Source organism: Nomascus leucogenys, chromosome 2 (assembly GCF_006542625.1).
Source record: "Nomascus leucogenys isolate Asia chromosome 2, Asia_NLE_v1, whole genome shotgun sequence".
Classification (NCBI taxonomy): Eukaryota; Metazoa; Chordata; class Mammalia; order Primates; family Hylobatidae; genus Nomascus; species Nomascus leucogenys.
The window spans coordinates 77,865,318-77,892,957 of record NC_044382.1 but is presented as its reverse complement, the minus strand read 5'-3'; the positions used below and the strand labels follow the sequence as shown (position 1 = coordinate 77,892,957).

General features: G+C 49.0%; 1 protein-coding gene across 3 annotated transcripts in view; it reads left to right on the top strand.

The window, feature by feature from the left end:
* The first annotated feature begins 1,254 nt into the window (after positions 1-1,254).
* Positions 1,255-27,640, top strand: part of IL4R (interleukin 4 receptor) — a 50,953-nt gene continuing 24,567 nt past the window's right edge. Inside the window, exons 1-2 of one of the 3 annotated variants that reach the window (XM_030799405.1) lie at positions 1,504-1,549; positions 6,206-6,338. In XM_030799405.1, coding sequence (XP_030655265.1) covers positions 6,330-6,338 — 9 coding nt within the window. In that variant the 5' untranslated portion in view covers positions 1,504-1,549; positions 6,206-6,329. Of the gene's footprint in view, positions 1,550-6,205; positions 6,339-27,640 lie in introns of all 3 variants that reach the window. The other 2 variants (XM_030799396.1, XM_030799415.1) reach the window with 2 other exon arrangements.

Sequence of the window (27,640 nt, the reverse complement as noted above, 5' to 3'; positions counted from 1 at the left end):
GTGGAGGCTGCAGTGAGCTGAGATCACCCACTGCACTCCAGCCTGGGCAATGGAATGAGACCCCATCTTCAAAAAAAAAAAAAAAAGAATGATTGACATGCAGTGGCCCCTGCCCTGGGAAGCCAACCCTCACCCTCCACCACAGCACTTGATCCCATTGGGTTGTCCTTGGCTTCCACCCTCAGACTGAGAGCTCCTTGAGGGCAGGAGGGGGTCAAATTACTCTCTGGGTTCTCAGCGCTGCCCAGTGTGAGTCCAAGTATCTCCCACCTCCCCTCCCTCCGCTCTTTCCTCACTCAGGGCTCCACAGCCATGCTGGCCTTCAGCAATTCCTCCTGCAGGCTGAGCTGGTTCCCACAGGGCCTTTGCACTAGCTCTTCCATCTCCCTACACAAGTCTTCCCCCATAGGCTCTTCTGAGTCTCAGCTCAAATGGCCTCTACTCAGAAAGCCCCTTCCAGACCATCTGCCCCACTGGTCTAAGAGGTCCCTACTTTCTTCTTGGGCCCTCCTGACCTGAAATACTTTGTTGAGTGTTTTCCCCCAAGTCATCTGGCTGCATCCGGGTTCTTATGGTGTCCAGAGGTTAATGGTCTATGGGGCCTGTGTTCGAATCCCAGCTCCACCCCTGCTCCTGCTTACCTGCAGAGTGATTCTGAGTTTCTTTCTTTTCTTTTTTAAAATTTTATAAATGTCAATTTTTGTAGATATGGGGTCTGGCTAACAGGGTTGCCCAGGCTGGTCTCGAACTATGGGGTTCAAGTGATCCTCCCGCCTTGGCTTCCCAAAGTGCTGGGATTACAGGCATGAGCCACGTTGCCCAACCCATTTTGAATTTCTTAAGGACTCTGTGCCTCAGTTTCCCGATTTGTAAAACCAGTGATAGTATCACTGCCTTATAAGGTAGTTGCCAGGATTGAAGGAGTTAACATTTGCAGTGCCTGACAGATTGTTACTAGTTACTGATTGAAGGGCTGTTTTACTATCCAAATGTGGCTGGAGTAGGAGTTGGGTAAACATTTATTGAAGAATGTGCAAACACTGGCACTTGGAAACTGGGCTGTTAGGAAGGGGAGGAGGATTCCAGTCGCCCAGCCCTCCCACCCCAAACGCAACTGCTCCCAGCGCAGAGGAGGCCGCGGAGGCCTGGCAGCAGCAGGTCCTGGAGGCCTGGTCGGCGTGGGCGTTTTATTTCGAGACCAAGGGGATCCACTGCGGAGTCTCCGCTGCGCGCGACCTCGGGCTGCAGCGTGGGAGGAAGCGCGCTGCAAGACACCCCGCGGGGTGCAGGAGAGGACGGCGGCTCGGACTGTCCGGCAGCAGCGGGGACAGCGACAGGGGCGCGAGGTGGCCGGGACCCGGGCCGGGCGCGCCGGGCGGGGCGGTGCATGCAAATCTGCCAGGCGCCGGGGCGGGGCGCAGGAAGCCGGGGCGGGCTGGGTCTCCGCGCCCAGGAAAGCCCCGCGCGGTGCGGGCCAGGGAAGGGCCACCCAGGGGTCCCCCACTTCCCGCTCGGGCGCCCGGACGGCGAATGGAGCAGGGGCGCGCAGGTAGGATCCGGGGCACTCGCGCGGATCGGGTTGCGAGGGTATCGCCCGGGCACGCCGGCTGAGGGCGTTCGGGAAGGGCTCGGCCGCCGGCGGGGACCCGGGCAGCGGGGACCGCGGGGACCACGGGGACCACCCCGACTCCGAGCAGGGCCCGAGCCCGCGACTCTCGGTGCGCGCGGAGCAGCGCCCGGTTCCGTCCTTGCCGCCGAAAGGCAGCGGAGGCGCGAGGCCAGGGGTAAGTGGACACCCAGCGCTCCCCAAAGCCGGTGCTGGCAGTGAGACCTCCGCCGGGACGGCCTGCGGGGGTGGGGGGCTTGGGGTTAGGCTGTCGGGGGCCACGCAGCACCTCTTCTCCGGGCAGTGGCGCCCTGCCCCGCGCTCAGGAAGTCAGTGAGGACTTCGGAGACAGAAAGGGTGGGGAAAGTTCTGAGAACTGTAAATTTGAGTAGTAGGTCAGTGAATCGGGGCAGTCTCCGCCTCCGAATATCAGATGGACCCAATAATCGAGATCATTGACTGGGACTTGTTTTACTGAAAGGATGCCAAGTGAAACCTCCCACTAACTTCTCTGTGGCCGGTGCTGTGCGTCATGGCCATTGTACAGATGAGGTCACCGAGACCCTGGCCGCTTTAATAACTTGCCCCAAGGTGCCGCCCACTTGGGAGTCCGTGGGGTAGCAGGACTAGAGCCCAGGCAAGCCCACGCCAGATCCAGCTGCTCTCCATCTCTCAATCACGTTTGAGGAGCCCCCACATAACCAGAATCTCCGGGAGATTTGCTTAAAATGCAGATTCCCAGGTCCTTGCCCTGAGATTCAGATTCAGTAAACCCAGGAAGCTGATCTTTATTTTCTTTTTAAAAATTTATTTTATAGAGATGGTGTCTCACTATGTTGCCCAGGCTGGCCTAAGTGATCGTCCCACCTTGGCCTCCCAAAATGCTGGGATTACAGGTGTGAGCCACTGAGCCCTGATTTTTTTTTAAACAAAATCTGGATTTCTTAGAATTAAGCAAGATAGGGGACCGCTAGTTTTTCTGCTTCTGGGGTTCAAGGAATTCCCCCAGGCCAGCGCTAACCCTGCTCCAGTTCTAGTCTTTCCCCTTCCCCAGCCCTCTGGGAGGCATGACCCGCTGCACTTCCCTGCCCCCAGTGGCCTATGAGGAGCCCAAGGCATTTGCTGGGACCTCAGTGCCTTTATCAAAATCCCAAAGTCCAATGGGGAAACAGGCTCAGGTGTAGGTTTGGCCAGGATGTCCTGCACATTAGGGCATTCCAGGGTCCTGCGGGGGTTTCTCAGAACTCAACTAGCCCAGCCCATGAATGGGAGGTGACCCGCTAAACCACTCATTCACTCACTAGCACTCATTCAGCTCCTGCAGGGCCCTGGGTGGTGTTCTGGGCACTGGTGCTTGCCTCAAGGAGCACCCCCTCTGCAGGAAGACAGATGTGAGTGTGGGGGCTGGGAGGGTGCGGATGCGCCAGCGGCTGCAGGACCACAAGCCAGAGGGGATCAGCTCTTCACAGGGCACTGGGCCAGGCTTCCCAGCACCCAGGGACCCTGAGCTAGCCTTGTAAGTGGAGCAGGGGAGTCTGGCAGGTGGAGGATGGGAGGTAAACGGAGGCACAGAGTGGGTGGAGGCTGGGAGGTGTGAAAGGGCACTGTGTACAGAACCTAGGGAGTAAGCAGAAGCCAGAGATGGATGGAAAGGTGGGCTGGGCTGCATTGTGGAAGGCCGTGAATGCCGTGCCAAGGAGCTTGGGCCAGTGTATTTTACCTTGGCTTGAGTTGTAAAAGCAACAATGCAGATTCCTGGGCCCCACCCTGGGCCTCTGGATCTGAATCTGGAGGAGGCACTGGGAAGGCAGCAGGGAGGAAAACCTGCAGTCACTCCAGTTATAACACATCCAGTTACCAGCAGGTCTGAGATAACCTAAGGGTTTCCAAATGCTGGGAAGTGACTCAATGACTGATATGTTTAATACAATACAATCCCAGGTTGCAAAATGCCCAGGGCATGGGTGGGGATGTTCAGTTTTCTAATGCTCCCAGTTCAAAAAGGAGCTGAAATGAATTGTCAAAGAAGTGAGAAGAAGCCGGGCACAGTGACTCACACCTGTAATGCCAGCAATTTAGGAGGCTGAGGAGAGAGGATCGCTTGAACCCAGGAGTTTTAGACCAGCCTGGGCAACATAGTGAGACCCTGTTCCTACAAAAAAGTTTAAAAACTTAGCCAGGCATGGTAGCAGGTGCCTCTAGCCCCAGCTATTTGGGAGGCTGAGGTAGGAGGATGGCTTGAGCCCAGGTGGTCAAGGCTGCAGTGAACTATAATCGTGCCACTGCACTGTAGCCTGGGTGACAGAGCGAGACCCTGTCTCAAAATAAACAAATACATAAATACATGAGAAGAACCTTTTCTACCTCCCCCATCTCCCTGCCCTCTTCCACCCCATCTGGGAGGATGGAGGAGAGCGTTTGGGATTAGATGCCCCACCTCTTGACTGCCCTCACTGGTACCTGGGAATGAGGCCAGGACAGAAGCCGCCTAGGTACTGTGCTTCCTCACGTTTGTAAAAGTGAACTTTCTTGAGGGTTGATGACATGTTTTATAAGCTATTTCACACAATGTCCAACACCCAGTGGGTCCACAATCAATGTATATGTCTGTTGTTACCTGTCAAGACGTATAGCTGGGGAGTGACAGTATGGACTTGAGCCAGATCACCCAGTGCAAATGCTGGCTTTGCTGCTTACTGTTTAACTGACTTCCCAGAGCCTCAGTTTCTGCATTTATGAGATTATAGTGACTATGCCATTGTAGTGATTACTAAATGAGTTAATATATGTCAAGCATCCAAAACAGTACCTGGTACTATGTATTTGTTAAATGAATAATGAATACTTTTTTTTTTTTTTTTTTTTTTTTTTTTTTTTTTTTTTTTTTAGAGCCATGGTCCCTCTCTATTTCCCGGGCTGGAGCACAGTGGCACAATCATAGCTCACTGTAGCATCCAATACCTGGGTTCAAGTAATCCTTCCACCTCAGCCTCCTGAGTAGCTGGGACTACAGGTGTGTGCCACCATGCCTGGCTAATTGTTTTTATATTTTTAGAGACAGGATCTTGCTATGTTGCCTAGGCTAGTCTTGAACTGCTGGTCTCAAGCAATCCTCCTGCCTCAGCCTCCTAAAGTGTTGGGTTTATAGATGCGAGCAAACGTGCCTGGCCTAAATGAATAAATCTTTATTGTTGCCTCCTTTGAGCTTTATTGGTTGGGATTTAGTCTACTCATTTTGCAGGTGAGAACTCAGACCCGGAGATGAATGCAGTAGCCTTGCCTCAGGCCCACATCTGAGGGACAGACTCCATCCTACTTTTCTTCCCATGTATTCTTTCCTGCTTGTACCAGTTCGCTGGGGTGACCAAGAAAGACATTTCTGAGTATTCCTCCTGGCTGGCACAGCGGAGACATGCCCAGCCACGTTTAGCTAGACTTACCATGGCTGGGCTAGAAGAGAGGCCAGGAGCTTGCCTGGAGGTTGCACAGACTTGCCCTTGGTGAATGTGGATCGGAGCGCCCCAGCAGAGGCTTGAGGTCCTACAGAGGCTGGGGGATCCACTGTCAGACCGGGTGCATCACCATTATTTTATGATATCCAGCAAATTGCTCTGCGTCTCTGAGCTTGAGGCAGAGAGAAGGGCCTGAGCTTGAAGAGGGGGTCCCAGGTTTAATCGGAGCTGGCTACTTCTCAGCTCTCCAGTGTATAATCTGGAGGAAGTTGTTTAACCTCTCTGAGCCTCCCTTTGTTTGTCATGGGTATTTGCAGGGAGAGCATTCATGAGATAGTTTGTATAGACATTTTGCCCTTGGAAGGGGCTCAGTGATTGCTGTTTTTCTCTGCATTTTGGACCGAGTCCCTTCTGCATATCCAGCACCTGGCTTCCTCCTGCATTTCTTCCTCAGGAATTTATTGACCACCTATATGTGCCAGAGCATTGGACCAAGTCCTTTGCTCTCCTGGGGTTTAGATTCTAGTTGAGCACACAGGCAATGTACAACCAATACATATGTACAGATCGGCAGCTTTATCTGTTATTCTGAAATCCACGATTTCTGAAAACCGAAAGTTTTTCATAACTCATTTTGAAGCTAAACTTGAGGCTTTTTAGAGTCTTTATCCTCTTTTGTGTGATGCTCAGATGTCTTTCTGCAGAGATATTAGTGCAATTGATCGTTGGGTGCTTTCCCGCCCTGCATGATGGGCACATCGGTGGGTATTTTATACAAGGTGACCTTTCTACAGCCTGAGTCATTCTGAATTCTGAACTATGTCTGGCCCCCAGGATTTTACAGGAGAGAACATGGACCTGCAATATCCTATCAGGTGGAGACTGTGCTAGGAAGGAAAGCAAAGCTGGGTGCAAGTGGAATCAGGGAGGGCTTCCCTAAGGAGGTGACATTTGAGAGGGATGAGGAAGAGAGGGCCAGGTGGAGGGACTCACAGACAACGGAAGACTGCACTTCCTGACTGGCCTGTGCTTACCCCTCATTCTGCATGCAGAGTTCTGTCTAAATGCATCCGTTCTTGCCTTTCCAAGAAGTACTGATGTCTCTTAGGTTTCAGGTCTGGCTCTGACTGACTCATTCTCTCTTTAGGTGCCCCCACAGGCCTCCTCACCTCCTCTCGGTTGCTTAAGAAATCTGAGGTCTGCGCTAAAGCCAGCCTGGGTGCTGTAACCTCTCTGCTGAGGATGGTCCCCAGCTGGGCTTGCATCTGGAGATGGAGGAAGTGGGTCCCGGGAGGGGAAGAGGAGCCGTGGGGCCTTCCAAGGGTTTGGTGGAATTGAGTTCCTGGTGGGGAGGGGCTGTGTTCTGGGTCTTAGAGCCTTAGCCTGCAAAGCAAAGTTGAACGTAACACGCGCTCACATATCTCGAGTGCCAGCCCGGGGCTAGATGCTTAACGCTTGCTTAGCCAATGTGCCAGGGGCTGGGGACACGGGAATGAATGACCCAGAAATGAGGGCCCTCATCGAGCTGAAAGCATTCTGGGCTTGGTGACTTTGAGGAAGTGGCTTTTAAACTGAGACCTGAAGTACAAAGGCATGTGGATATCTGGGGAAAGAGTGATCCTGGCAGTGGGAACAGAGAGTGCAAAGGCCCAGAGGCACGAATGAGCTTGGTATGTTTGACCCACAGCAAGGAAGCTGGTGTGGTTGGATGGAACCAAGCAAGAAAGAGGTCTAGGAACAGAGACCAGGGAGGGAGCTGGGGCCATTTAACTTGTGTAATAACCCTACCAGATAGGAGCTACTCTGATGCAAATGTTACAGATGAAGTAACGGAGGCACAGAGAGGTTCAGTGGCTTGTCCAGGATCACACACCTGAAGGTGGCAGAGCAGGGCTGTGAACCTAGAAGCTCCAGAGTCCTCAGTCCTCACCATGGTGTTTAAACACAGTAAATCTATGCGTGAGTGCTGAAGACACACCTGCCATTTAGATCAATCTACTTTTTTACATTGTCGGTGTACTCCCTGCCATCCGTCTGCCCAGCAATACTGTGAATGTGGGCAGCACAGGACTGGTTCCTCCAAGCCCCATTTTACAGACAGTCCAATCATTTTACATATTATTTTATGAATGAGCACCTTCCTCAGTGTCTCAGACCAGGGGTCCCCACACAGCAGGGCCACACAGCAGGAGGTGAGTGGCGGGTGAGTGAGCAAAGTTTTATCTGCATTTACAGCTGCTCCCCATCGCTCGCTTTGCCACCCAAGCTCGGCCACCTGTCAGGTCAGCTGAGGCATTAGATGATTCTCACAGGAGCACGAACCCTTTTGTGAACTGCACATGTGAGGGATCTGGGTTGCGTACTTTTTCTTTTTTTTTTTTAAGACAGAGTTTCACTCTTGTAGCCCAGACTGGAGTGCAATGGTGCGATCTTGGCTCACTGCAATCTCCGCCTCCCCATGTTCAAGTGATTCTCCTGCCTCAGCCTAGTAGCTGGAATTACAGGCCTGTGCTATCACACCCAGCTAATTTTTGTATTTTTAGTAGAGACAGGGTTTCACCATGTTGGCCAGGCTGGTGTCGAACTCCTGGTTTCAGGTGATCCACCTGCCTCAGTCTCCCAAAGTGCTGGGATTACAGGCAAGAGCCACTGCACGCGGCCCTGGATGCGTGCTTCTTATGAGAATCTAATGCCTGATGATCTGTCACTGTCTCCCATCGCCCTTGGATGGGACCATCTAATTGCAGGAAAATAAGCTCAGGGCTCCCACTGATTCTGCATTATGGTGAGTTGTATAATTATTTCATTATATGTTACAATATAATAATAATAGAAATCAAGTACATAATACATGTAATGTGCTTGAATCATCCCGAAGCCATGGCCCCAACGACGGCCTCTGGCAGTGGAGGCTGGAGTCCACATCATGCTCTGTGCTGGGTGCAGGAATGGAGATGAGTGGGTGTCCTGCTCATTTCCCTGGGGAGGAACCTGAGGCTCAGGCTAGAGACTTACCTGGGTGACACGGCTCCTAAGTGGCAGAGTCCAGATTCAAACCCAGGGCTGTGGACCCAGAAGCCTGCGCATTTAACCACGGTTCTGAGCTATCCAGCCCAAAGAGGAGAGTTTAAAAGGATTACATTTCTTGGTTGGAAATCAGCGAGCATAGTCACCCAGAACCATTTTTGAAAAACTCAGAGAAGGCCTTATGTTTTCCTGAAGCGGCCAGGGAAGTATTCTGCCTTTTCAAAAGAGAAGACTGAATTCTAGGGAGGAGAGGCACCAGCTCTCTGGGCTGGGCAGGTCTCCAAGCTGGCAGGGCCACAGCCTCCCGACGGTCTTGCCTCTAGCGTATTTCTTCCAGAAGCCACATTTCCACAGGTGGGCAGCTCTAACTGGGAGAAAATCTTCTTGAGATTTAGCCAAATCAGCTTTCTTTTTTTTTTTTTTTTTTTTTTTTTTGAGATGGAGTCTCCCTCTGCTGCCCAGGCTGGAGTGCAGTGGCGCAATCTCGGCTCACTGCAACCTCTGCCTCCCGGGTTCAAGCGATTCTCCTGCCTCAGCCTCCTGAGTAGCTGGGATTTCAGGCACACACCACCACGCCTGGCTAATTTTTGTATTTTTAGTAGCAATGGGGTTTCACCATGCTGGCCAGATGGGTCTCAAACTCCTGACCTAGGGTGGTCCGCCCACCTCGGCCTCCCAAATTGCTGGTATTACAGGTGTGAGCCACTGTGCCCAGCCCAAATTAGCTTTCTAGGAGCTTCCACTTTCTGAGTCTGTTTCTGCCTCTTGGAGGTAGTGACCATCTCCCTCCAAACTCGGATATTTCTCTTATTCAGATTACACAACTGTAGTTATTTCAGGCATTCTCCCCGACTCAGGGAGTTTGGCCTGGCTTTGGACATGAGTCAATTGGTTGGAGTCCCACACAAAGACTGTTTGGTCAGAGAGGAAGGAGACTATCACCTCCTTGGATCTAGAGCTTATACTTCTGTCGATGCAACCTGGAATCATACTGTGTAGCAGCCATATCCCACTTGGAGTGCATATTGGGCTTGTCAGCTAAAATCTCCATGTTTTTCTTCTATATGAGCTGCGGTTAATCCAAGTTTCTTCTATTCCGAGAGTCCTTGTCTGAAGCTAAGAGGTTCCAGTTTTTCATGCTCTCTAATAAATCTACTTCAGGCTAAAAGGCTATCATTTTTTCTTTGAGTACTGCTTTGGTTTCATTCCACAACTTGTTACACAATGTTATTCACTGCCCAGTTTAGAATTTCCCTTTTGGTTCCCATTTTAAGACTTATTTAATTATATGCTTTTTAAATTTTTGAGACAGATAGAATTTTTTGTTATCTTTTTATTGTTGATTTCTAAATTTGGTCATCATGGTTGTTGTGGTCAATATATGTGGTTTCTATAACATCAGTGGTAGAGAATTTGCTGAGATCTTTATAGGATTTTCTGGTCATTTTTTTCCTCTTGTGTTTGAAAAGGATGTATATTTTCTGTTGGGTATAAGGTTCTAGAAATGTATCTATTTGTTTTGTTATGTTATGTTTGTTATCTATATTTATTATGTTACTATGTATTTGTTATGTTACTATGGTTTTTTTTACCTGATTTACCTCTCACTGTAATACAATTACAATTCACCATAATAGAGGATTTGTTAATTTCTCCTTTTGAGTCTGTCAGTTTTTTGCTTTATTTTTGAAGCTATGTTGTTAAGTGCATAGCCATATGAATAGAATAAGGGTTCAGGATTTTTATACCTTTTTGGTGAATTGTTCCATTTTTCTGAGATAGGGTCTCACTGTTGCCCAGGCTGGAGTGCAGTGGTGCGATCATGGCTCACTGCAGCCTCAGCCTCCCCAGGCACAGGTGTTCCTCCCACCTCAGCTTCCCGAGTAGCTGGGACTACAAATGTGCACTGCCACGCCCAGCTAATTTTTGTATTTTTTGTAGAGATGGGATTTCGCTATGTTTCCCAGGCCAGTCTCAAACTCCTAGGTTCAAGCAATCTGCCTTCCTCAGCCTCCCAAAGTGCTGGGATTACAGGCATGAGCCACCGCAGCTGACTGAATTGCTCCTTTAATCAGTATAAAAGAGCCAACTTCCAGCCTGGGCAGCATAGTGAGACCCCCATCTCTACCAAAAAATAAAAATTAGCTGGGTGTGGTGGCGTGCACCTGTAGTTCCAGCTACTTGGGAGGCCGAGGTGGGAGAATCACTTGAGACTAGGAATTCAAGGCTGCAGTGAGCTATGATTGCTCCACTGCACTCCAGTCTAGGTGACAGAGTGAGATATTCTCAAAAAAACAAAAACAAAAAAGCCATCCACCTTCTCTCTTCCAATACTTACTCAAGACGTCATTGTCATGAATTCTATTTTATTGACGTCAGTACTCCTGTACTAATAAGCCAGATGAGTTAAAAAACAACAGCAGCAGCAAAGCTTGCGTTGACGTCTCTGCTCTGTAACTATAATCTTGGGCAAGTCATTTTCTTGGTTTGGGCTTCAATTTCTTCATCCATAAAATGGGAATATGACCTGTCCTGCCTTTCCCTCTGAGTTTTTATTTATTTATTTTTTTGGTGGGGGGGTGGTTATAGGCACAGGATGGGGGCATGGCAGGCCAGGGTGGTCTTGGGAAATGCAGCATTTGAGCAGGAAATGCCTGTCCTCACCTAGGTCCATGGGGGTGGAACCCTAGCCAGGGACCACGCCCTCCTCCTTGTAGCCCTTCCCTTCTACCCTTCTATATTATTTAAAGGGACCACACTCTCCCTTCCCAGCACTACTCCCATACCAGTCCCAGCAATTCGTGAGGCTGAGGCAGGAGGATCGCTTGAGCCCAGGAGGTCGCAGCTGCAGTGAGCTATGATGGTGCCATTGTACTCCAGCCTGGGCAACAGAGCAAGATTTTCCATCTGAAAAAAAAAACACAAAAAATCAGGGTAACACACATAAAAATATAAATTTCTAACTTCTTTTGAAAAATCAAAAGATCTAGCAACATGCAAGTCTTCATTTTCATGTGGCAAAAAAGTAGCTGTTCTTTATCACAGGGGGCTGTGTTTTCCACTTGTCTCGCCTCTACTCCTTAGGTCATACAACTGTGTCCCTGTAGAAGAGGTGGCTCTGTGGCCTTGGGGGAGGTGGCTGTGGGCTGCAGGCCAGAGGCAGAGAAGTAGAGGGTTGGTGTTGGGACCGAGGTATCATCGGGAGTGGATTAAGGGGCCACTGGGATCCCACCTACCCTGAGGGTTGGTGGTTCTGAGATCTTTGCTGTCCACCCAACAGCCTAGATGGCAGCCTCTGCCCTCTCCCTTCCTTCTTGTTCTTGTCTGTTTTCTTTTTTTTTTTTTTTTTTGAGATGGAGTCTTGCTCTGTCACTCAGGCTGGAGTGCAGTGGCATGATCTCAGCTCACTGCAACTTCTGTTCAAGTGATTCTTCTCCTGCCTCAGCCTCTTGTCGTTTTCTTTACCTTTTTTTTTTTTGAGACAGAGTCTTGCTCTGTCATCCAGGCTGGAGTGCAATGGCGCGATCTCAGCTCACTGTAACCTGTGCCTCCTGGGTTCAACCATTTCTCCTGCCTCAGCCTCCTGAGTAGCTGGGATTACAGGTGCGCGCCACCACGCCTGGCCAATTTTTGTTTTTTTAGTAGAGACGAGGTTTCAACATGTTGGTCAGACTGGTCTCAAACTCCTGACCTCGTGATCCACCTGCCTCGGCCTCCCAAAGTGCTGGGATTACAGGCGTGAGCCACCACACCTGGCTTTCTTTGCCTCTTTATCACAGCAGACGTGCAGACACATGCACAGACAAGTGTAAAGCTTCATCCATTTTCACAAAATGAGTGCATGCATATGACCTAATCAAGCAGCAGTGCGTGGCAAGCCTCCCAGAAGGTTTTCTCCTGCCACTGCCAGGTCACAGCCCTGTCCTCCAAGGCCACCGTCCTGACTGCCAACTCCAAGATCAGTTTATCTCCTTTATCTAAACAGAACCAAGCAGCATTGCTGTTTTGAGCCTGGCTTCCCTCACTCAGCTTGTGCCTGTGACATCCTGTGCGTGCTGTCGTGGCAGCTGTCATTTGCTCAAGGTCTCAGAGAGTTTTCTTGGTGCTCAGAGATGAGCCTTTGCCAACCACTCCACCAACTCTGTCCCAGGTCTCTCCCACCCAGCCACGGCCTCTTCACCGCCTTGCAACCAGCCATGAAGCAAGTGATCTTATTCTCATTTCACAGATGAGGAGACTGAGGCTCCGAGTGGACCCCAGCCTGCCACGGTCTCCCACCCAGTCAGATTGGAGCCTGCACTTAGGCCCAGAGTTATGCTTCTGTGTCTCAGATGCTTGGGGGTCCCTGCCCACAAAGGTGGCCCCCATGTCAGTGTGTTCCCACCCATCCAGAAATGGTATGGGTTGAGATAACAGGAAGAGCTCCATGGGTAGCCCCCACCCACCGCCTTCCATATGCCAGTCTGCAAGCAGAAAATGAACGGGAAGCTCTTACCTGTGCCCATGTGTTGTCCTGGCTTTGGGTTTGCCCAGGGGGCAAAGTCCTGGTCATTGTTGAGACAAGTTCACTGCTGCTGAGGGCCGAGCAAATGGTGACAAAGGCCAGATTCTGAATTCCTGCCTGGTTACTTCCTGCTCCGTCACTGTCACCGTCACCTCGGGCAACTTCTGAACCCCCCTCAGCCTCATTCCTCCCTCTGTGCTTGCAGGGAGAGTGTTTGACTATATCTTCCATAGTGAGCTTTCCAGGAGAAGCAAAAAGAGTGGTGTATAAAAAAGCGAGTTTATGACTGCTTCTGTGCCAGGCACTGTGCTGTGGACTCCAGAGCCAAAGGCCTGGGTTCAAATCCCAGCCCACTCACTAGCTGTGCATACTTAGGCAGGTTCCTGACCCTCTCTGGGCCTCGGCTTCTCCATCTCTGCAATGGAGATGATATTAATTGCATCTGCAATGCTCCTTGGATTGGGTTCATGGTTAAGTGAGTGAGTGAGGCTCAAGGGCTTCTTCTTTTTTTAGAGATAGGGTCTCACTCTGTTGCCCAGGCTGGAGTGCAGTGGCATGATCACAGTTCACTGCAGCTGCGACCTCCTGGGCTCAAGCCATCCTCCTGCCTCATCTCCCTTAGTAGCTGGGACTACAGGCATGTGCCACCATGCCTGGCAATTTTTTTGTATTTTTGGTAGAGACAGGGTCTTGCCATATTACCCAGGCTGGTCTCGAACTCCTGGACTCAAGCGATCTACCTGCCTCAGCCTCCCAAATTGCTGGGATTACAGGTAGGAGCCACCACGCCCAGCCTTCAAGTGCTTTTTTGTTAGTAAGACTGGTACAACCAACGCCAAGGCTGATGAGCAAAGTTGCACCCAGTTGGGGAGGGGCTAAACCAAGGGCAGAAGGGCCCAGGGCATGGCCTTTCATGGCTGAAGGAAGTGGGGACACACAGCCAGTCGCAGTGACCTCTGCAGACCTCAGGAAGGAGGCCAGCTAGGAGCCATAGCTGTCACTAAGACAGTCAAAATCTAATCAGCACCCTGGCGCCAGAGGCCATTGTCCGCTGCTCAGGACAGTGAGTGATAGTCGATAACCAGCTCTCTGGAGGTCAGGGCCCCGAGGTGGCTGAGATCTGTGCCTGCATTAGGACATTTAAGGGGACTCCAAGCCAGGATTTGCTAGCATTTGCCCAGCAGGGAGAGGTGGAAAATTGGGGATGACCAACCAGGCCTCCCTGCTCACGGCCAGGGGAATTCATCCGGTCCTTCTTCCATTCAGCAAATATTCATGGAGCATCTGCTGTGTGCCAGGCACCGTGCTAGGCTCTGGGGAGATGGCTGTGAGTGGGATCGACACTGGCCTTGTGTGAGCTGGCCTTGCAGTAGGGGATATGAGCACCAAACACATAACGCCCGAGTGTGCAATATGCCGCAAAGAGTGCAGAGAAATAAAGCAAGATAATGGGTTGCAGAAAGATGGAGGCCAGGCTGGCTGCTGCTCCTGAGCAGGTGGCTTCTGGACACAGTTTCCTCAGGCTCTGTCTCCTCCTTTGGGCCTCTGGAATCTTCTGAAGACAGGCCTGGCTTCCAGGATCCCAGATGGAGTTGCCTGTTGACTGTGTGGACTCAAAGTGTCCAGAGTGCGCCGGAGCGCGTGGTCTTCCCCAGCAAATCTGCTTCTCTTCTCAGCTCTCCATTGTGGGAAGGGTCCCTGGGGTCCTCCCCCCCACCCCAGCCCAAGGCCACTTTCCCTCTGTCCCCGCTCTCCCCGCCCTGCTTTCCCTGCCAAGCACCACCAAGTCCCTGCTGCCTCCCCCTCCCAAACAGGCTCAAACCTGCCCCCTCTTTGCCAGCTCTCATTTCAGCCCGCTCCTCTCCTGCTTAATAGCCTTCACTGGCTCCCCACTGCCCTAGAGACAGAGTTTGAGTCTACTGCCATGGCTTGGCAGACAGTGTTGTCCCTGGCCTGCCAACCTTCCAGCTGCCATCCCAGCCACTCCTTCTCCCCCTTGCTCCAGCCAAGGGCCCCGCTTGTAGGGTGGGAAGTGGGCCGTGCCCTCCCTCCTGCCTGCCTATTCACTCGGTCTTCCCTCATTCCCTCCCTCACCCCGCCCTCTCATAAGAACCTTCAGAATCTGCCAGACGCAGTGGCTCACGCCTGTAATCCCAGCACTTTGGGAGGCTGAGGCGGGTGGATCACCTGAGGTCAGGAGTTCGAGACCAGCCTGACCAACATGGCAAAACCCTGTGTCTACTAAAAATACAAAAAAATTAGCTGGGCGTGGTCGTCGGCACCTGTAGTCCCAGCTACTCGGGAGGCTGAGACAGGAGAACTACTTGAACCTGGGAAACAGAGGTTGCAGTCAACTGAGATCCCACCATTGCACTCCAGCCTGGACTACAGAGTGAGACTCTATCTCAAAAAAAAAAAAAAAGAACCTTCAGAATCTGTAAAATGGGTTTAATAATTATACTTATCTCAAGCACCTAGGCCAGTGTCTGGCACCAAGGAAACACTGTATACCTGTTAAAATAAGAATAAAAGAAAATACCCATGATCATGTATTGAGTGCCTGCTGTATGCAGGATGTCGGGCCCCTCCCCGGAGAACTCTGGTGCGTCCCCGATAAAGAAACCTGACCCTCTCGGATGAGGGAGGGTCTTCCCTGAGGATCTGCTAACAGCCTCCTCTGCTAATCTGAAGTCCTGCAGCTTGCCCAGCAGGCTGGCTTCTCACACAGGCTCCCCCACAGGCCGCCATCTTGGAAAAGGCCAATGGCTGTGGAATCATTCTTGACTCCTATTAGCCTTCCCGTTCTCTCTCCCACCCCACAGCATCCATCCTGTCAGCAAATCCTGTGGGCTCTATCTTCAACACAGATCTAGAATTCAGGCCCTTCTCAATCTCCCCATCCCCACAGCCTGGTGTGAGCCCTGGCACCTCTCTCTGGGGCCAGTGTGGTAGCCTCCTCACTGGTACCCACTTCTACCTGTGCCCCCACCACCCAAGCAAGAGAGGTCTTTTTAAAAGTCTCATCATGTCACTTCTTTGCTCAAAACGCTCCAGTAACTTTTTCCTTGCTCAAATATTTGTTAAAAAAAGAAAGGAATGAATGAATGGCCTGTTGGCATTTGTAATAGCCAGCACATAGGAAGTGCTTGGAAAACACGCACAGCAAGAATAAATGAGGAGATGGCTGGACGCGGCATCTCATGCCTGTAGCATGTTGGAAGGCCGAGGCAGGACGTTTGCTTGAGGCCAGGAGTTTGAGGTTGCAGTGAGCTATGATTGTGCCATAGCACTCCAGACTGGGCCACAGAGAGAGATCCCATCTCTACAAAAATTTAAAAATTATCCGAGCATGATGGTGTGTGCCTGTAGTCCCAGCTACTTGGGAGGCTAAGGCAGGCGGATCACTTGAGCCCAGGAGTTCAAGGCTGCAGTGAGCCATGATGGTGCTACTGCATTCTAGCCACAGAACGAGACCCTGTCTCTAAAACAAGAAAGAGAAGGAGAATAAATGAGGTACTTGAGCAAGTGGGTGAGGATGGGTGAGCCACAGCAGGCCCACAGGGAGGCTGATGGGTGCTGTTGGTGGAGGGGGCTGATTTGTGTTCCTGGTGGCTGCAGAGCCAGTCTGTTGCCTCCCCTTCCTCCCACTGGCTGGGGTGGGGACGGAGCCAACCAGGCAGAGCTCGGGCCATTCTGGGGCCCTGGCCTGGCCTGCCTTACCATCCCAGTGGGGCCACCTACATGACTGCTGGTTCTGGAAACCCCAGTTATAGGAAGGTTGCTGTCCCAGGAAGAAGTGCATGCCTAGCTTCCTGCCAGCCCAGCCCAGCCCAGCCGTCCCAGAAGCCAGAGGAAGCTCTGGGCTGGTTTCTTATAAGTAGCATGACTAACGGATTGCGCCACAGGAGCTGAGGTTTCAGGCCAGTTTCTGTCGTGGAGTTTCAGGGGTCAGCGGCTCCAAAGCCCCGGCCCCCGCCCGAGGCCCCTGCTGTCCCTGGATTCCTCTCCACATGCTGCCTGTCACAGAGCTGCTTGCATCCTGTCTGCAGAACCAGCCGTTCCTCCAAGCCAGGTTTCCTGCCCAGAGGGAAGAAGAGCAGAAGGCCTGTACTGCCCCCTGCACGCCCCCACTCCTCTGCCCCCCGCCCCCAACCTGCTGTGGGTTCCGGAAGAGTCCTGCTGGGTCGCTTCCAGGCTGCTGCTGGCTTCTGACATTTCTAGGCTTAATCACTTAATCTCCCCCCGAGTTTTTTTTAAAGAAGTGAGTCAAGTGTGTTCTCCTGCTGGCGGGCGTGTTTTCCCAGGCCCATGCTTCTGCTCACTTCCTGGCTGGGGCCTTCACTGACTTTGCTGATTCCTAACTCTGTGACCTTGTCCTTGTCACTTGCTGTCTCTGGGGCTCAGGCCAAAGGGTCTCAGGCCAGTGGGGCTCCCCGGACAAAGTTCCAGGGTTTGGGGGACTGCATTTCAAGGGTCAGCAAGCACAGTCCTTAAACACATGGATTCTGGAGTGACAATGCCTAGGTTATGGCTCTGTGACCACCAGCAAGTGCTCTAGCCTTTTTATGCCTCAGTCTTCTCATCTATAAATGGGAACGTTAATGGCACCTACCTCATAGGGTCGTTGGGAGAACCAAATTGATTAATATATTGTAAGTACTTAGAACAGGGCCAGGCACAAAATAAGTACTGCATATACAGTTAACTATGGACAAAAGCTTGGGACCTGGTTCATGTTTAAAAATGATTATTGAGGCCAGGTGCGGTGGCTCATGCCTGTAATCCCAGCACTATGGGAGGCCGAGGTGGGCGGATCAGGGAGTCAAGAGATTGAGACCATCCTGGTCAACATGGTGAAACCCCATTTCTACTAAAAATACAAAAATTAGCCAGGCATGGTGGTGTGCTCCTGTAGTCCCAGCTACTCAGGAGGCTGAGGCAGGAGAATCACTTGAACCCAGACGGAGGTTGCAGTGAGCTGATATCGCGCCACTGCACTCCAGACTGGTGACAGAGCTAGACTCCATCTCAAAAAAAAAAAAAAAAAAAAAAAAAAGATTATTGAATTTATTATTGCTGACATTTCTTTTTTTTTTTTTTTGAGACAGAACTTTGTTCTGTTGCCCAGGCTGGAGTGCAATGGTGTGATCTCAACTCATTGCAATCTCTGCCTCCTGGGTTCAAGCGATTCTCCTGCCTCAGCCTCTCAGCCTCCCGAGTAGCTGGGAATACAGGCACCCACCATCATGCCCAGCTAATTTTTGTAATTTTGTAGAGACGGGGTTTCACCATGTTGGTGAACTCCTGACCTCAGGTGATCCACCTACCTTGGCCTCCCAAAGTGCTGGGATTACAGGAGTGAGCCACTGTGCCCAGCCTATTATTGCTGAATTTTAACCATTCATTCATTTAATATATGTTTATTGTACACATGCTATGCCTGTGTCAGGCACTGTTTTAGGCACTGGGGATAAAGCAGTGAGCAGAGCAGACATAAAGCTCTGCCCTCATAGGTCTTGTGGTCTCACAGAGGGAGGCAAACAATACATTTATAGACAAATACATAATTTAAATTTGAGGTTACCTATTATACTCCCAACTTTAAAAACTAGCAGTATATTGAGAGTGGCCATTTGACATCTGATGAAGGAATATGTCTTTTGTGAACCATTTATGTTCTTTGCCTATTTTTCTTAAAGGGGTGTTTGTCTTACTGATTTGTAAGAACTCTTCCTATATTAAGGCCATTAACCATTCATAATGTAGATTGCTACCTTTTTCTAGGCTTTTGCTTGCTGATATAGTTTGGATGTCGTCCTCTCTATATCTCTTGTTGATATGTGGTCCCCAATGTTGGAGGTGGGTCCTGGTGGGAGATGTTGGGTCATGGGGGCGGGTCCCTCATGGTTTGGGGCTGTTCTTGCCATAGTGAGTGAGTTCTCACAAGATCTGGTTGTTTAGAAGTGTGCGGCACCTCCTTCCTCTCTCCTGCTCTGGCTGTCACCATGTACGCCTGCTCCTCTTTTGCCTCCCCCATGAATAAAAGCTCCCTGAGGCCTCCCCAGAAGCCAAGTAGATAGGGTGCTATGCTTCCTGTACAGCCTGCAGAGCCATAAGCCAATTAAACCTCTTTTCTTTGTAAATTACTTAGTCTCAGATATTTCTTTATAGCAATGCAAAAATGGACTAACACACTTGAGTTCTGTCTTTTTCTTATGGCATATTTTAATCTAGGCTAGACACAGTGGCTCATGCCTGTAATCCCAGCACTTTGGGAGGCCAAGGTGGGTGGATCACTTGAGGTCAGGAGTTTAAGACCAGCCTGGCCAACATGGGGAAACCCTGTCTCTACTAACAACACAGAAAATTAGCTGGGTGTGGTGGCACACACCTGTAATTCCAGCTACTGGAGAGGCTGAGGCACAAGAATCGCTTGAACCTGGGAGCCGGAGGTTGCAGTGAGCCGACATCACGCCACTGCACTCCAGCCTGGGGAACAGAGCGAAACTCCGTCTCAAAAAAAAAAAAAAAAAAAAATCTAGGGAAGTTGAAAACATTTTTGCAATCAAAGCTATCTTTGCTATCTGCATCTTGAAATAAAATAAACATTCACACATGTAACCTCACTAATCTGATTAGAGATGGTGATAAGTACTGTGACAGAAATAAACAGGGTGCTGTGATAAGAAGTCACAGGGAGGGCCCACATTAGATGAGGGGGATCATAGAAGGCTTCTAAAGTGTTCCTGGTGCAAATGCCTGGAGAAGGGAGAGCTGGGAGTGTATCCCAGGGCTCAGAGGCCTCTGCAGAAGAGGGAGAGGGGATAGGAGGGGAATGTTAGAGGGGTAAGCAGAAGCTAGATCGTCAGGGGACTTGGCTCTTTTCTTCATTTTCTTAAATTAAACTTTTTATTTTCAGATAATTAAAGATTTACACACAGTTGGAAGAAATCATACAGAAGCCAGGCGTGGTGGCTCATGCCTATAATCCCAGCACTTTGGGAGGCCGAGGCGGGCACATCACTTGAGGTCAGGAGTTCGAGACCAGCCTGGCCAATGTTATGAAACCCTGTCTCTACTAAAAATACAAAAATTAGCTGGGCATGGTGGCTCGCCTGCAGTCCCAGCTACTGGGGAGGCTGAGGCAGGAGAATCACTTGAGCCTGGGAGGTGGAGGTTGCAGTGAGCCAAGATCACACCACTGCACTCTAGCCTGGGCAACAGAGTGAGACTCCATCTCAAAAAAAAAAGACAAGAAAAAGAAAAAGAAATCACAGAGAGACCCCTGCTTCTATGCTGTTCCCCCCAAGGGCAAGATTGTATAAATCTGTAATACAGTATCACAGCTGGGATATTGACACTGATATAATCTACTGACCTTATTCGGATTTCCCGATTTACTTGTACTCATTTTTGTGTTTGCATACGCATGTGTGGTTTAGTGCTATGCAATTTTATCACCACATGGGTTTGTGTATGCAGCCAGGATCCAGCACAGTTCTATCATCACAAGGATGGCTCAAATTCTCCTTTTATAGCCACATCCAACTCCCTTCCTGACCCACCCCCTCAGCCCCTGGCAACCACTAATGTGTTTTCCATTTCCATAGTTATGTGATTTCAAGTATGTTACATAAATGGAGTCACGGGGTGTGTACTCTGGGAACTGGCTTTTTTCACTCTAGGGCTTGGATTTTATTCTAAGTCAGAGATGCTTCTCTAATGAGCTGTGAAACCCTTGGGGATCTGTGGCCCCTGTGAAGAAGCCCTTTAGGAGCCAGGGGGCATTGGATGTGTGAGCTGGCCCTGGCCTCATTTCTGATTTTAAAATGGCTCTGGCTGTGATGTGGAGAAGAGGCAGGGTGAGCCTCATCTGCAGCAACTGCTAACTGCCCACATCCCCCCAGACTTCTCAAAAATTTGCCAACTCCCCTGCTCAAAGACCCTCAAAAGCTGCCCACTGCTTAGAGGACAGGCCTTTGACCTGAGGTCCTCACTTGGGCTTCAGGGATTCTGTGAACCCCTAAAATGGAATGCAGAATTAAGTGTATGCACATTGCCAGAAACAGGGTTTGGGGTTTGCATTAGATGCTCGATAGGTCATTGACCCCCAAAACACTAGGGACTCTGACTTCTAGACAGATAGTAGTTAAGAACCAAAGCTTTGGAGCTTGAGTGCTGGATTTAAGACCCATGACTGTCACCGCTGTGCAACCTCAGACAAATCAACTCAGCTTTTCTGTGCCTTGGTTTCCTCATCTAAAAATGGAGAAAATAATATTACCTATTTCATAGAGTATTAAATGCATTCGTATATGTAAAAGGTGTAAAAGAAAACTTGGCATGTGGTAAACTCTGTGTGTTTAAGTGAATGGTGAGGCTGCCCAGTATAGGAGGGCAGAGCTTTCTAGGTAAAGACTTTTCTAGGCCTCCTGGGATTCTCAGGCCCTCTCTGTGTTGGTTGTTGTCATACATGACAGCAGTGTTCCTTCCAAAGGGATGCCAAGTTGTGGTTGCACACTGTACTTAGATCCAGTTGATTGACAGCACTGTTCAATTCAACTATGTCCTTACTGATTTCTGCCTGCTGGATCTGTCAATTACCAAAAGAGTTGAAGTAATAGTAATAATACTATTATTATCCAATAATAGTATTATTCAGAATAATCACAGATTTCTCTATTTCTCCTTGCTGCTCTCAGTTTTTGCCTTACATATTTTGACCCTTTATTGTTAGTTGCATACACATTAAGGATTGTTATTTACATCTTCTTGGAGAATTAACTCCTGAATCATTATATAGTGCCACTTTTTTTTAATTTAAAAATTTTATTTTTTATTTTTTGAGACAGGATCTTTCTCTGTTGCCCAGGCTGGAGTGCAGTGGCGTGAACACAGCCCACTGCAGACTTAACCTCCTGGGCTCAAGTGATCCTCCTGTCTCAGCCTTCCCAGTAGCTGGGACTACAGGCATGTGTCACTTCTAAGAACTTTTCTTTAATTTACAATAGTATCAGTTTGTTCTCACGATGCTCTAAGGACATGCCCAAGACTGGGTAATTTATAAAAGGAAGAGGTTTGACTCACAGTTCTGCGGGGCTGGGGAGGCTTCAGGAAACTTATAATCATGGCGGAAAGGGAAGCAAAGACATCCTTTTTCACATGACGTCAGGAAGGAGAAGTGCCAAGAAAAGGGGGAGAAAGCCCTTTATAAAACCATCAGATCTCATGAGAACTCACTCACTATCATGAAAACAGCATGGGGGAACTGCACCCTTAATCTAATCACCTCCCATGAGGTCCTTCCCCCAACACCTGGGGATTACAATTCATATTACAATTCAAGATGAGATTTGGGTGGGGACACAGAGCCAGACCATATCACATTATTATTAATTTGTGCCTTCTCTCTTATTCTTTTGATTTGCCTAGGTAGAGATTTATCAATTTCATTGATCTTTTCAAATAACCAATTTTTGATTTCATTAATTTTCCTCGATTCATTTTCTATTTTTAATTTCATTGATGTATGCTCCAATTTTGCATTTTTTTCTTCTGCTTGTTTTAGACATATATTGCTTCTCTGTTTCTAGTACTCTAGATGGAAACAGATTATTGATTTTAGAACTTTCTTTCTAAGATATACATTCAATAATATAAATTTCCCTCTAAACACTGCTTTTGCGACATCTCACAGATTTTGATAGGCTATATTTTCATTTTTATTTAGTTAAAAATATTTTTAATTTCTCTTGTGATTTCTTCTTTGATCCATATGTTATTCGGAAGTGTGTTTTTAAATCTCCAAATACTTGGGAATTTTCCAGCTTTCTTCCTGCTAGTGACTTCTAATTCAAATCCATTGTGGCCTAAGAGCATACTTTGTATGATTTCTAATGTTTTAAATCTCTTAAGGTTGTTTTATGTCCCAGAATGTGGTCTGTCTTGGTGATTATTCCACGTGAACTTGAGGAGAATGTATATTCTGCCGCTGTGAGATGTAACATTCTATAAATGGATACCTCTGTTAATATGACCTCAGGTGACTCATTTTTTTTTTTTTTTTTTAAGTTGCTGCTTCACCATTGGCTTTTGGAGATTTTGCAGATGATAAAATCCCCAGGACTTTTCTGCTGCTCAGTCAGATTTTCTTATCCTACACTGGCGGAACTGTTGTTTGAAATTGACAAGCAGGATGGCCAGCACTACCCGGCTCATTTTATTTCATCTTTTTGGGTTCAGCCTGCAGTTTTAGGAGATGAGGTTGAAGGAACTGGTATACTGGAATCCACGGTGGGCTCAGAAGCAAACAAACGTGGGTTCTGATTCTAGCTCTGCCCTTTTACCAGCTGTGGGACCTGGTGGATGGGTTATTTGACCTCTCTGGCCTCAGTTTCCTTAGCTAGACAGTTGGGATAACAGCCTACCTTTCAGGATTCTTGTGTGGATTCGGTGAGGTAATACTTCTAAAGCGCCTAGCAAAGTGTCAAGTACAAGGTAAGTTGCTGGGCAAGCAGGGATTTTGTTTACACAAAGCCTTGACTCAACATAAGGAGGCTGTTTCCAATGGCTCTGCTTAACTGAGACCTGAGAGTGATTGCTCCATCTGTGGCGGGATACGGGCTGAAACTGCCTGGCAACATGTCAGAGGTGGGGTATTCGCAGGACATCCTTGTCCAGGATGGCAGTTGAGCTTGGCAGGTGACCCCTGAGACTCCTTCCAACTCCACCACTTCAGGAATCTGCTTTTTTTTTTCTGAGACAGAGACTCGCTCTTTCGCCCAGGCTGGAGTGCAGTGGCTCAATCTCAGCTCACTGCAAGCTCCGCCTCCCGGGTTCACGCCATTCTCCTGCCTCAGCCTCCTGAGTAGCTGGGACTACAGGCACCTGCCACCACACCCAGCTAATTTTTTGTATTTTTAGTACAGACTGGGTTTCACCATATTAGCCAGGATGGTCTCGATCTCCTGACCTCATGATCCACCCACCGCGGCCTCCTGAAGTGCTGGGATTACAGGTGTGAGCCACCGCACCCGGCCAGGAGTCTCTTGATTTAGAATGGGAACTTGAAATCATCTCCTCTTGCCGTGTACTTGACCACGATAACCTGACACTTACCTTTTTAATTATTTTACTCACCATGACAGACAATTTAAAAAGGGACAGTTGTCCCAGGCTGGCTTGTCCTTCGCACCCCCGGCACGTCGTGAGGAGTAGCGGCCAGTTCCTGCATATAGACTGGCCCTTGGTGTATATTTGTCTGACGTTTCCAAATGATTTATGCATCCTTGGCAGGAACCCAGGAAAAGACATGCTGTGCCCTTCTCAGGCATTGTTTCAGGGAGGTGATGTTGGAGATTTGTCCCATTCCTGTTGGTGAGTTTAGATCACTTGGTGAAGGTGGTGTCTGCCAGGTTTCTGTATTGTAACGTTCATTGATAAGTATTTTCACTCATTAGTTAATAAACAATACAAGTTTTGCGGGGAGTTACTTTGAGGCTGTCATAGTAAAATAGAGCTTTCCCTTCTTCCCTGCTTATTTATTTATTAGAGATGAAGTCTGACTCTGTTGCCCAGGCTGGAGTGCGGTGGTGCGATCATAGCTCACTGCAGCCTCCCAACTCCCAGGCTCAAGCCATCCTCCTCCCTCAGCCTCCCAAGAAGCTGGGATTACAGGCACACACCACTGCACCCGGCTTCCTCCATTTATTGATCTATGTCGATACAGACTCCTGGACTTTAACTCCAAGGGTTCCAAGTGGATACCATAATGTTCATTTTCATGCTCAAATTGTGCCCATTTTGTCCAGGTCAAGCTAGCTGCTGAGTACTTCCTTATTGTCTGGCACAAGAATTCCAAGCGTATCTGGTACTTTTCCTTCTCCTGGAATCAGCCATTTCTCTAAGGAGCTCTGGTTCCTTTCAGTACAGAATAGTATTTAGAAGCCAAGACCTGGTCACTAGGAAGGAATGATAATCAAATGTGATGAATGATCTTGGATTGGATCCTGGATGTATAAAGGGCATTATTGAGGCAATTAGCAAAACATAAATAGGGGCTGTGGATGATATGAGATAGCAGTGATGCATCACTGTTAATTTCCTGATTTCGATGGTTGTATTGTGGTTATGCAGAGAATGTCCTTGTTTTTCTGATATGCACACTGAGGTATTGGGGTAATTTATTCATTATGGAGATATGTGAGTGTGTGTATTGTGCCCCAGACACTGCACACAGTGCTTCAGAGGCAACACCTCAGTTCCTATGTGCTGCAAGCCTGTGAGGTTAGCCTTGGAACCATTCCTGTGCCACAGAAACACAGCCAGAGCACCAAAAGAGAAATGCTGTTAATGGCAAAGAGCTACTCACTAGCAGAACAAAGCCTGGGAGCTGCTTTTTTGAATAAGATCCCAGGAAAGAGACCCAAGCGGGAAGTGAAGGATGGGCACTTGAAATATTGCAGGGGATATAACCCAGTGCGTGCTTTTTTCTTTTTTTCTTTTTCTTTTTTTTTGCAACAGGGTCTCACTGTGTCGCCCAGCCTAGAGTGCAGTGGTGCGATCTCAGCTCACCACAACCTCCACCTCCCAGGCTCAAGCGATTTTGCTGCCTCAGCCTCCTGAGTAGCTGGGATTACAGGCACGCGCCACTACCGCCCAGCTAATTTTTTTTGTATTTTTGATAGAGACAGGATTTCACCATGTTGGCCAGATGGTTGTGAACTCCTAAAGTGCTGGGATTACAGATGTGAGCCACCACGCCCAGCCCCAGTACACACTTTTTGGAGGGGATTTGACATTATGTACCAGAAGTGCTGGGGAAAAGTACACACTTGACTCCGTGAGATTCTGCTTCTTAGCATTTTTTTCCTTTCTTTTTTTTTTTTTTTTTTTTTGAGATGGAGTCTCACTCTGTCACCCAGGCTGGAGTGCAATGGCATGGTCTCGGCTCACTGCAACCTCCGCCTCCTGGGTTCAAGTGATTCTCCCACCTCAGCCTCCCATGTAGCTGGGACTACAGGTGTGTGCCACCACACTCGGCTAATTTTTGTATTTTTAGTAGAGACAGGGTTTCATTATGTTGGCCAGGCGGGTCTCGAACTCCTGACCTCGTGATCTGCCCACCTCAGCCTCCCAAACTTTCTTTTTTCTTTTCTTTTTTTTTTTTTTTTTTTTATGACAGGGTCTTGCTGGAGTGCAGTGGTACAATCTTGGCTTACTGCAGCCTTGACATCTCAGGCTCAAACGATCTTCCCACCTCAACCTCCCAAGTAGCTGGGATTACAGGCATGCACCACCGTGCCTGGCTGATTTTGTTTAATTTTTGTAGAGATGAGGTCTCACTCTGTTGCCCAGGCTGGTCTTGAACTCCTGGGCTCAAACCATCCTCCCTCCTTAGCCTCCCAAAGTGCTGGGATTACAGGTGAAGCACCTGGCTTCTGAACATTTTTTCTTAATGATAATAGCTGGTGCTATGGTCTGAATGTGTTCCCCCAAATTCATATGTTGAAACTTCATCCCCATTGTGGTCATATTAAGAAATGGGGCCTTTGGAGAAGTGATTAAGTCATGAGGGCTCTGCAGTTGGTCATGAATGGGGTTTGTGCCCTTATGAAAGTGCTGAAGGAAGTGTGTTTGCCCCTTCTGTCATATGAAGACACAGCAGCATGGCATCATCTGTGAGGAATGGGCTCTCACCAGATCTGGATCTCCTAGTGTCGTGATCTTGGACTTCCCAGCCTCCACAACTATGCATTAGAAAATTTATTTACTTATTATTTATTAATTTTGAGACGGAGTCTTGCTCTTGTCACCCAGGCTGGAGTACAGTGGTGTGATCTTGACTCACTGCAACCTCTGCCTACCTCAGTTCAAGTGATTCTCTTGCCTCAGCCTCCAGAGTAGCTGGAATTACAGGTGCCCACCACCAAACTCAGCTAGCTTTTGTATTTTTAGTAGAGACAGGGTTTTGCCATGTTGACCAGGCTGATCTCAAACTCCTGAACTCAGGTGATCCACCTGCCTTGGCCCCCCAAAGTGCTGGAAATACAGGTGTGAGCCACTGCGTCTGGCCTGAATAATAAAATTTAAAACAATTTTTCAGAAATTCACCATGAGGTCTCACTATGTTCCCTAGGCTGGTCTCAAACCCCTGGACTCAGGTGATCCACCCCACCTTCCCGAGTAGCTGGGACTAGAGATACACACCATTGCACCCAATAGAGCAATACATTTCTGTTCTTTGTAAATTACCTGCTCTAAGGTATTTTTGTTATAGCAGCCTGTATGGACTAAGCTGATTGGTAATGTTACTCGAGACTTCACTGTGTTCCGGTCACTGTTGGAGGGCTCTGTCTGTGTTAGCTCATTTAATCCCCACAACACTTCAATCAGATGGGGCTATTCTTATTCCCACTTTATAGATAAGGAAACTGAGGCACTGAAGCACAGCTTGCTCAAGGTTCACATCTAGTCAGTGACAGAGCAGGTATTTAAACCTCAGGAAATAATCAGAGAAACGTGTAGAGGGTTGTCCAAGGAAGGCCACATCCAGAAGCATCTCCTGGGACAGTTGTTGTGTGGCTCACCCTCTGGACTTCGTGGGTCTGGGTGTTGTTTCATGATTATAGAAAGAGCTCTGTGAACGTGGAGGACCTGTTGTCGGCAGAGACACAAATGGCCAGGGCATGGCTGGGCGCAGTGGCTCAGGCCTGTAATCCCAGCACTTCGAGAAGACCAGAGGGGCAGATCATGAGCTCGGAAGTTCGAGACCAGCCTGGCCAACATGGTGAAACCCCGTCTCTACTAAAAATACAAAAATTAGCCAGATGTGGTGGTGGGCACCTGTAATCCCAGCTACTCGGGAGGCTGAGGCAGGAGAATCGCTTGAACCCAGGAGGTAGAGTTTGCAGTGAGCTGAGATTACACCACTACACTCCAGCCTTGGAGACAGAGCGAGACTCTGTCTCGGAAAAACAAACAAGCAAACAAACAAATAAATGGCCAGGGCAGGGGAGGGTTGCGTGTTGAATAAGATGAGCTCTGCTGGAA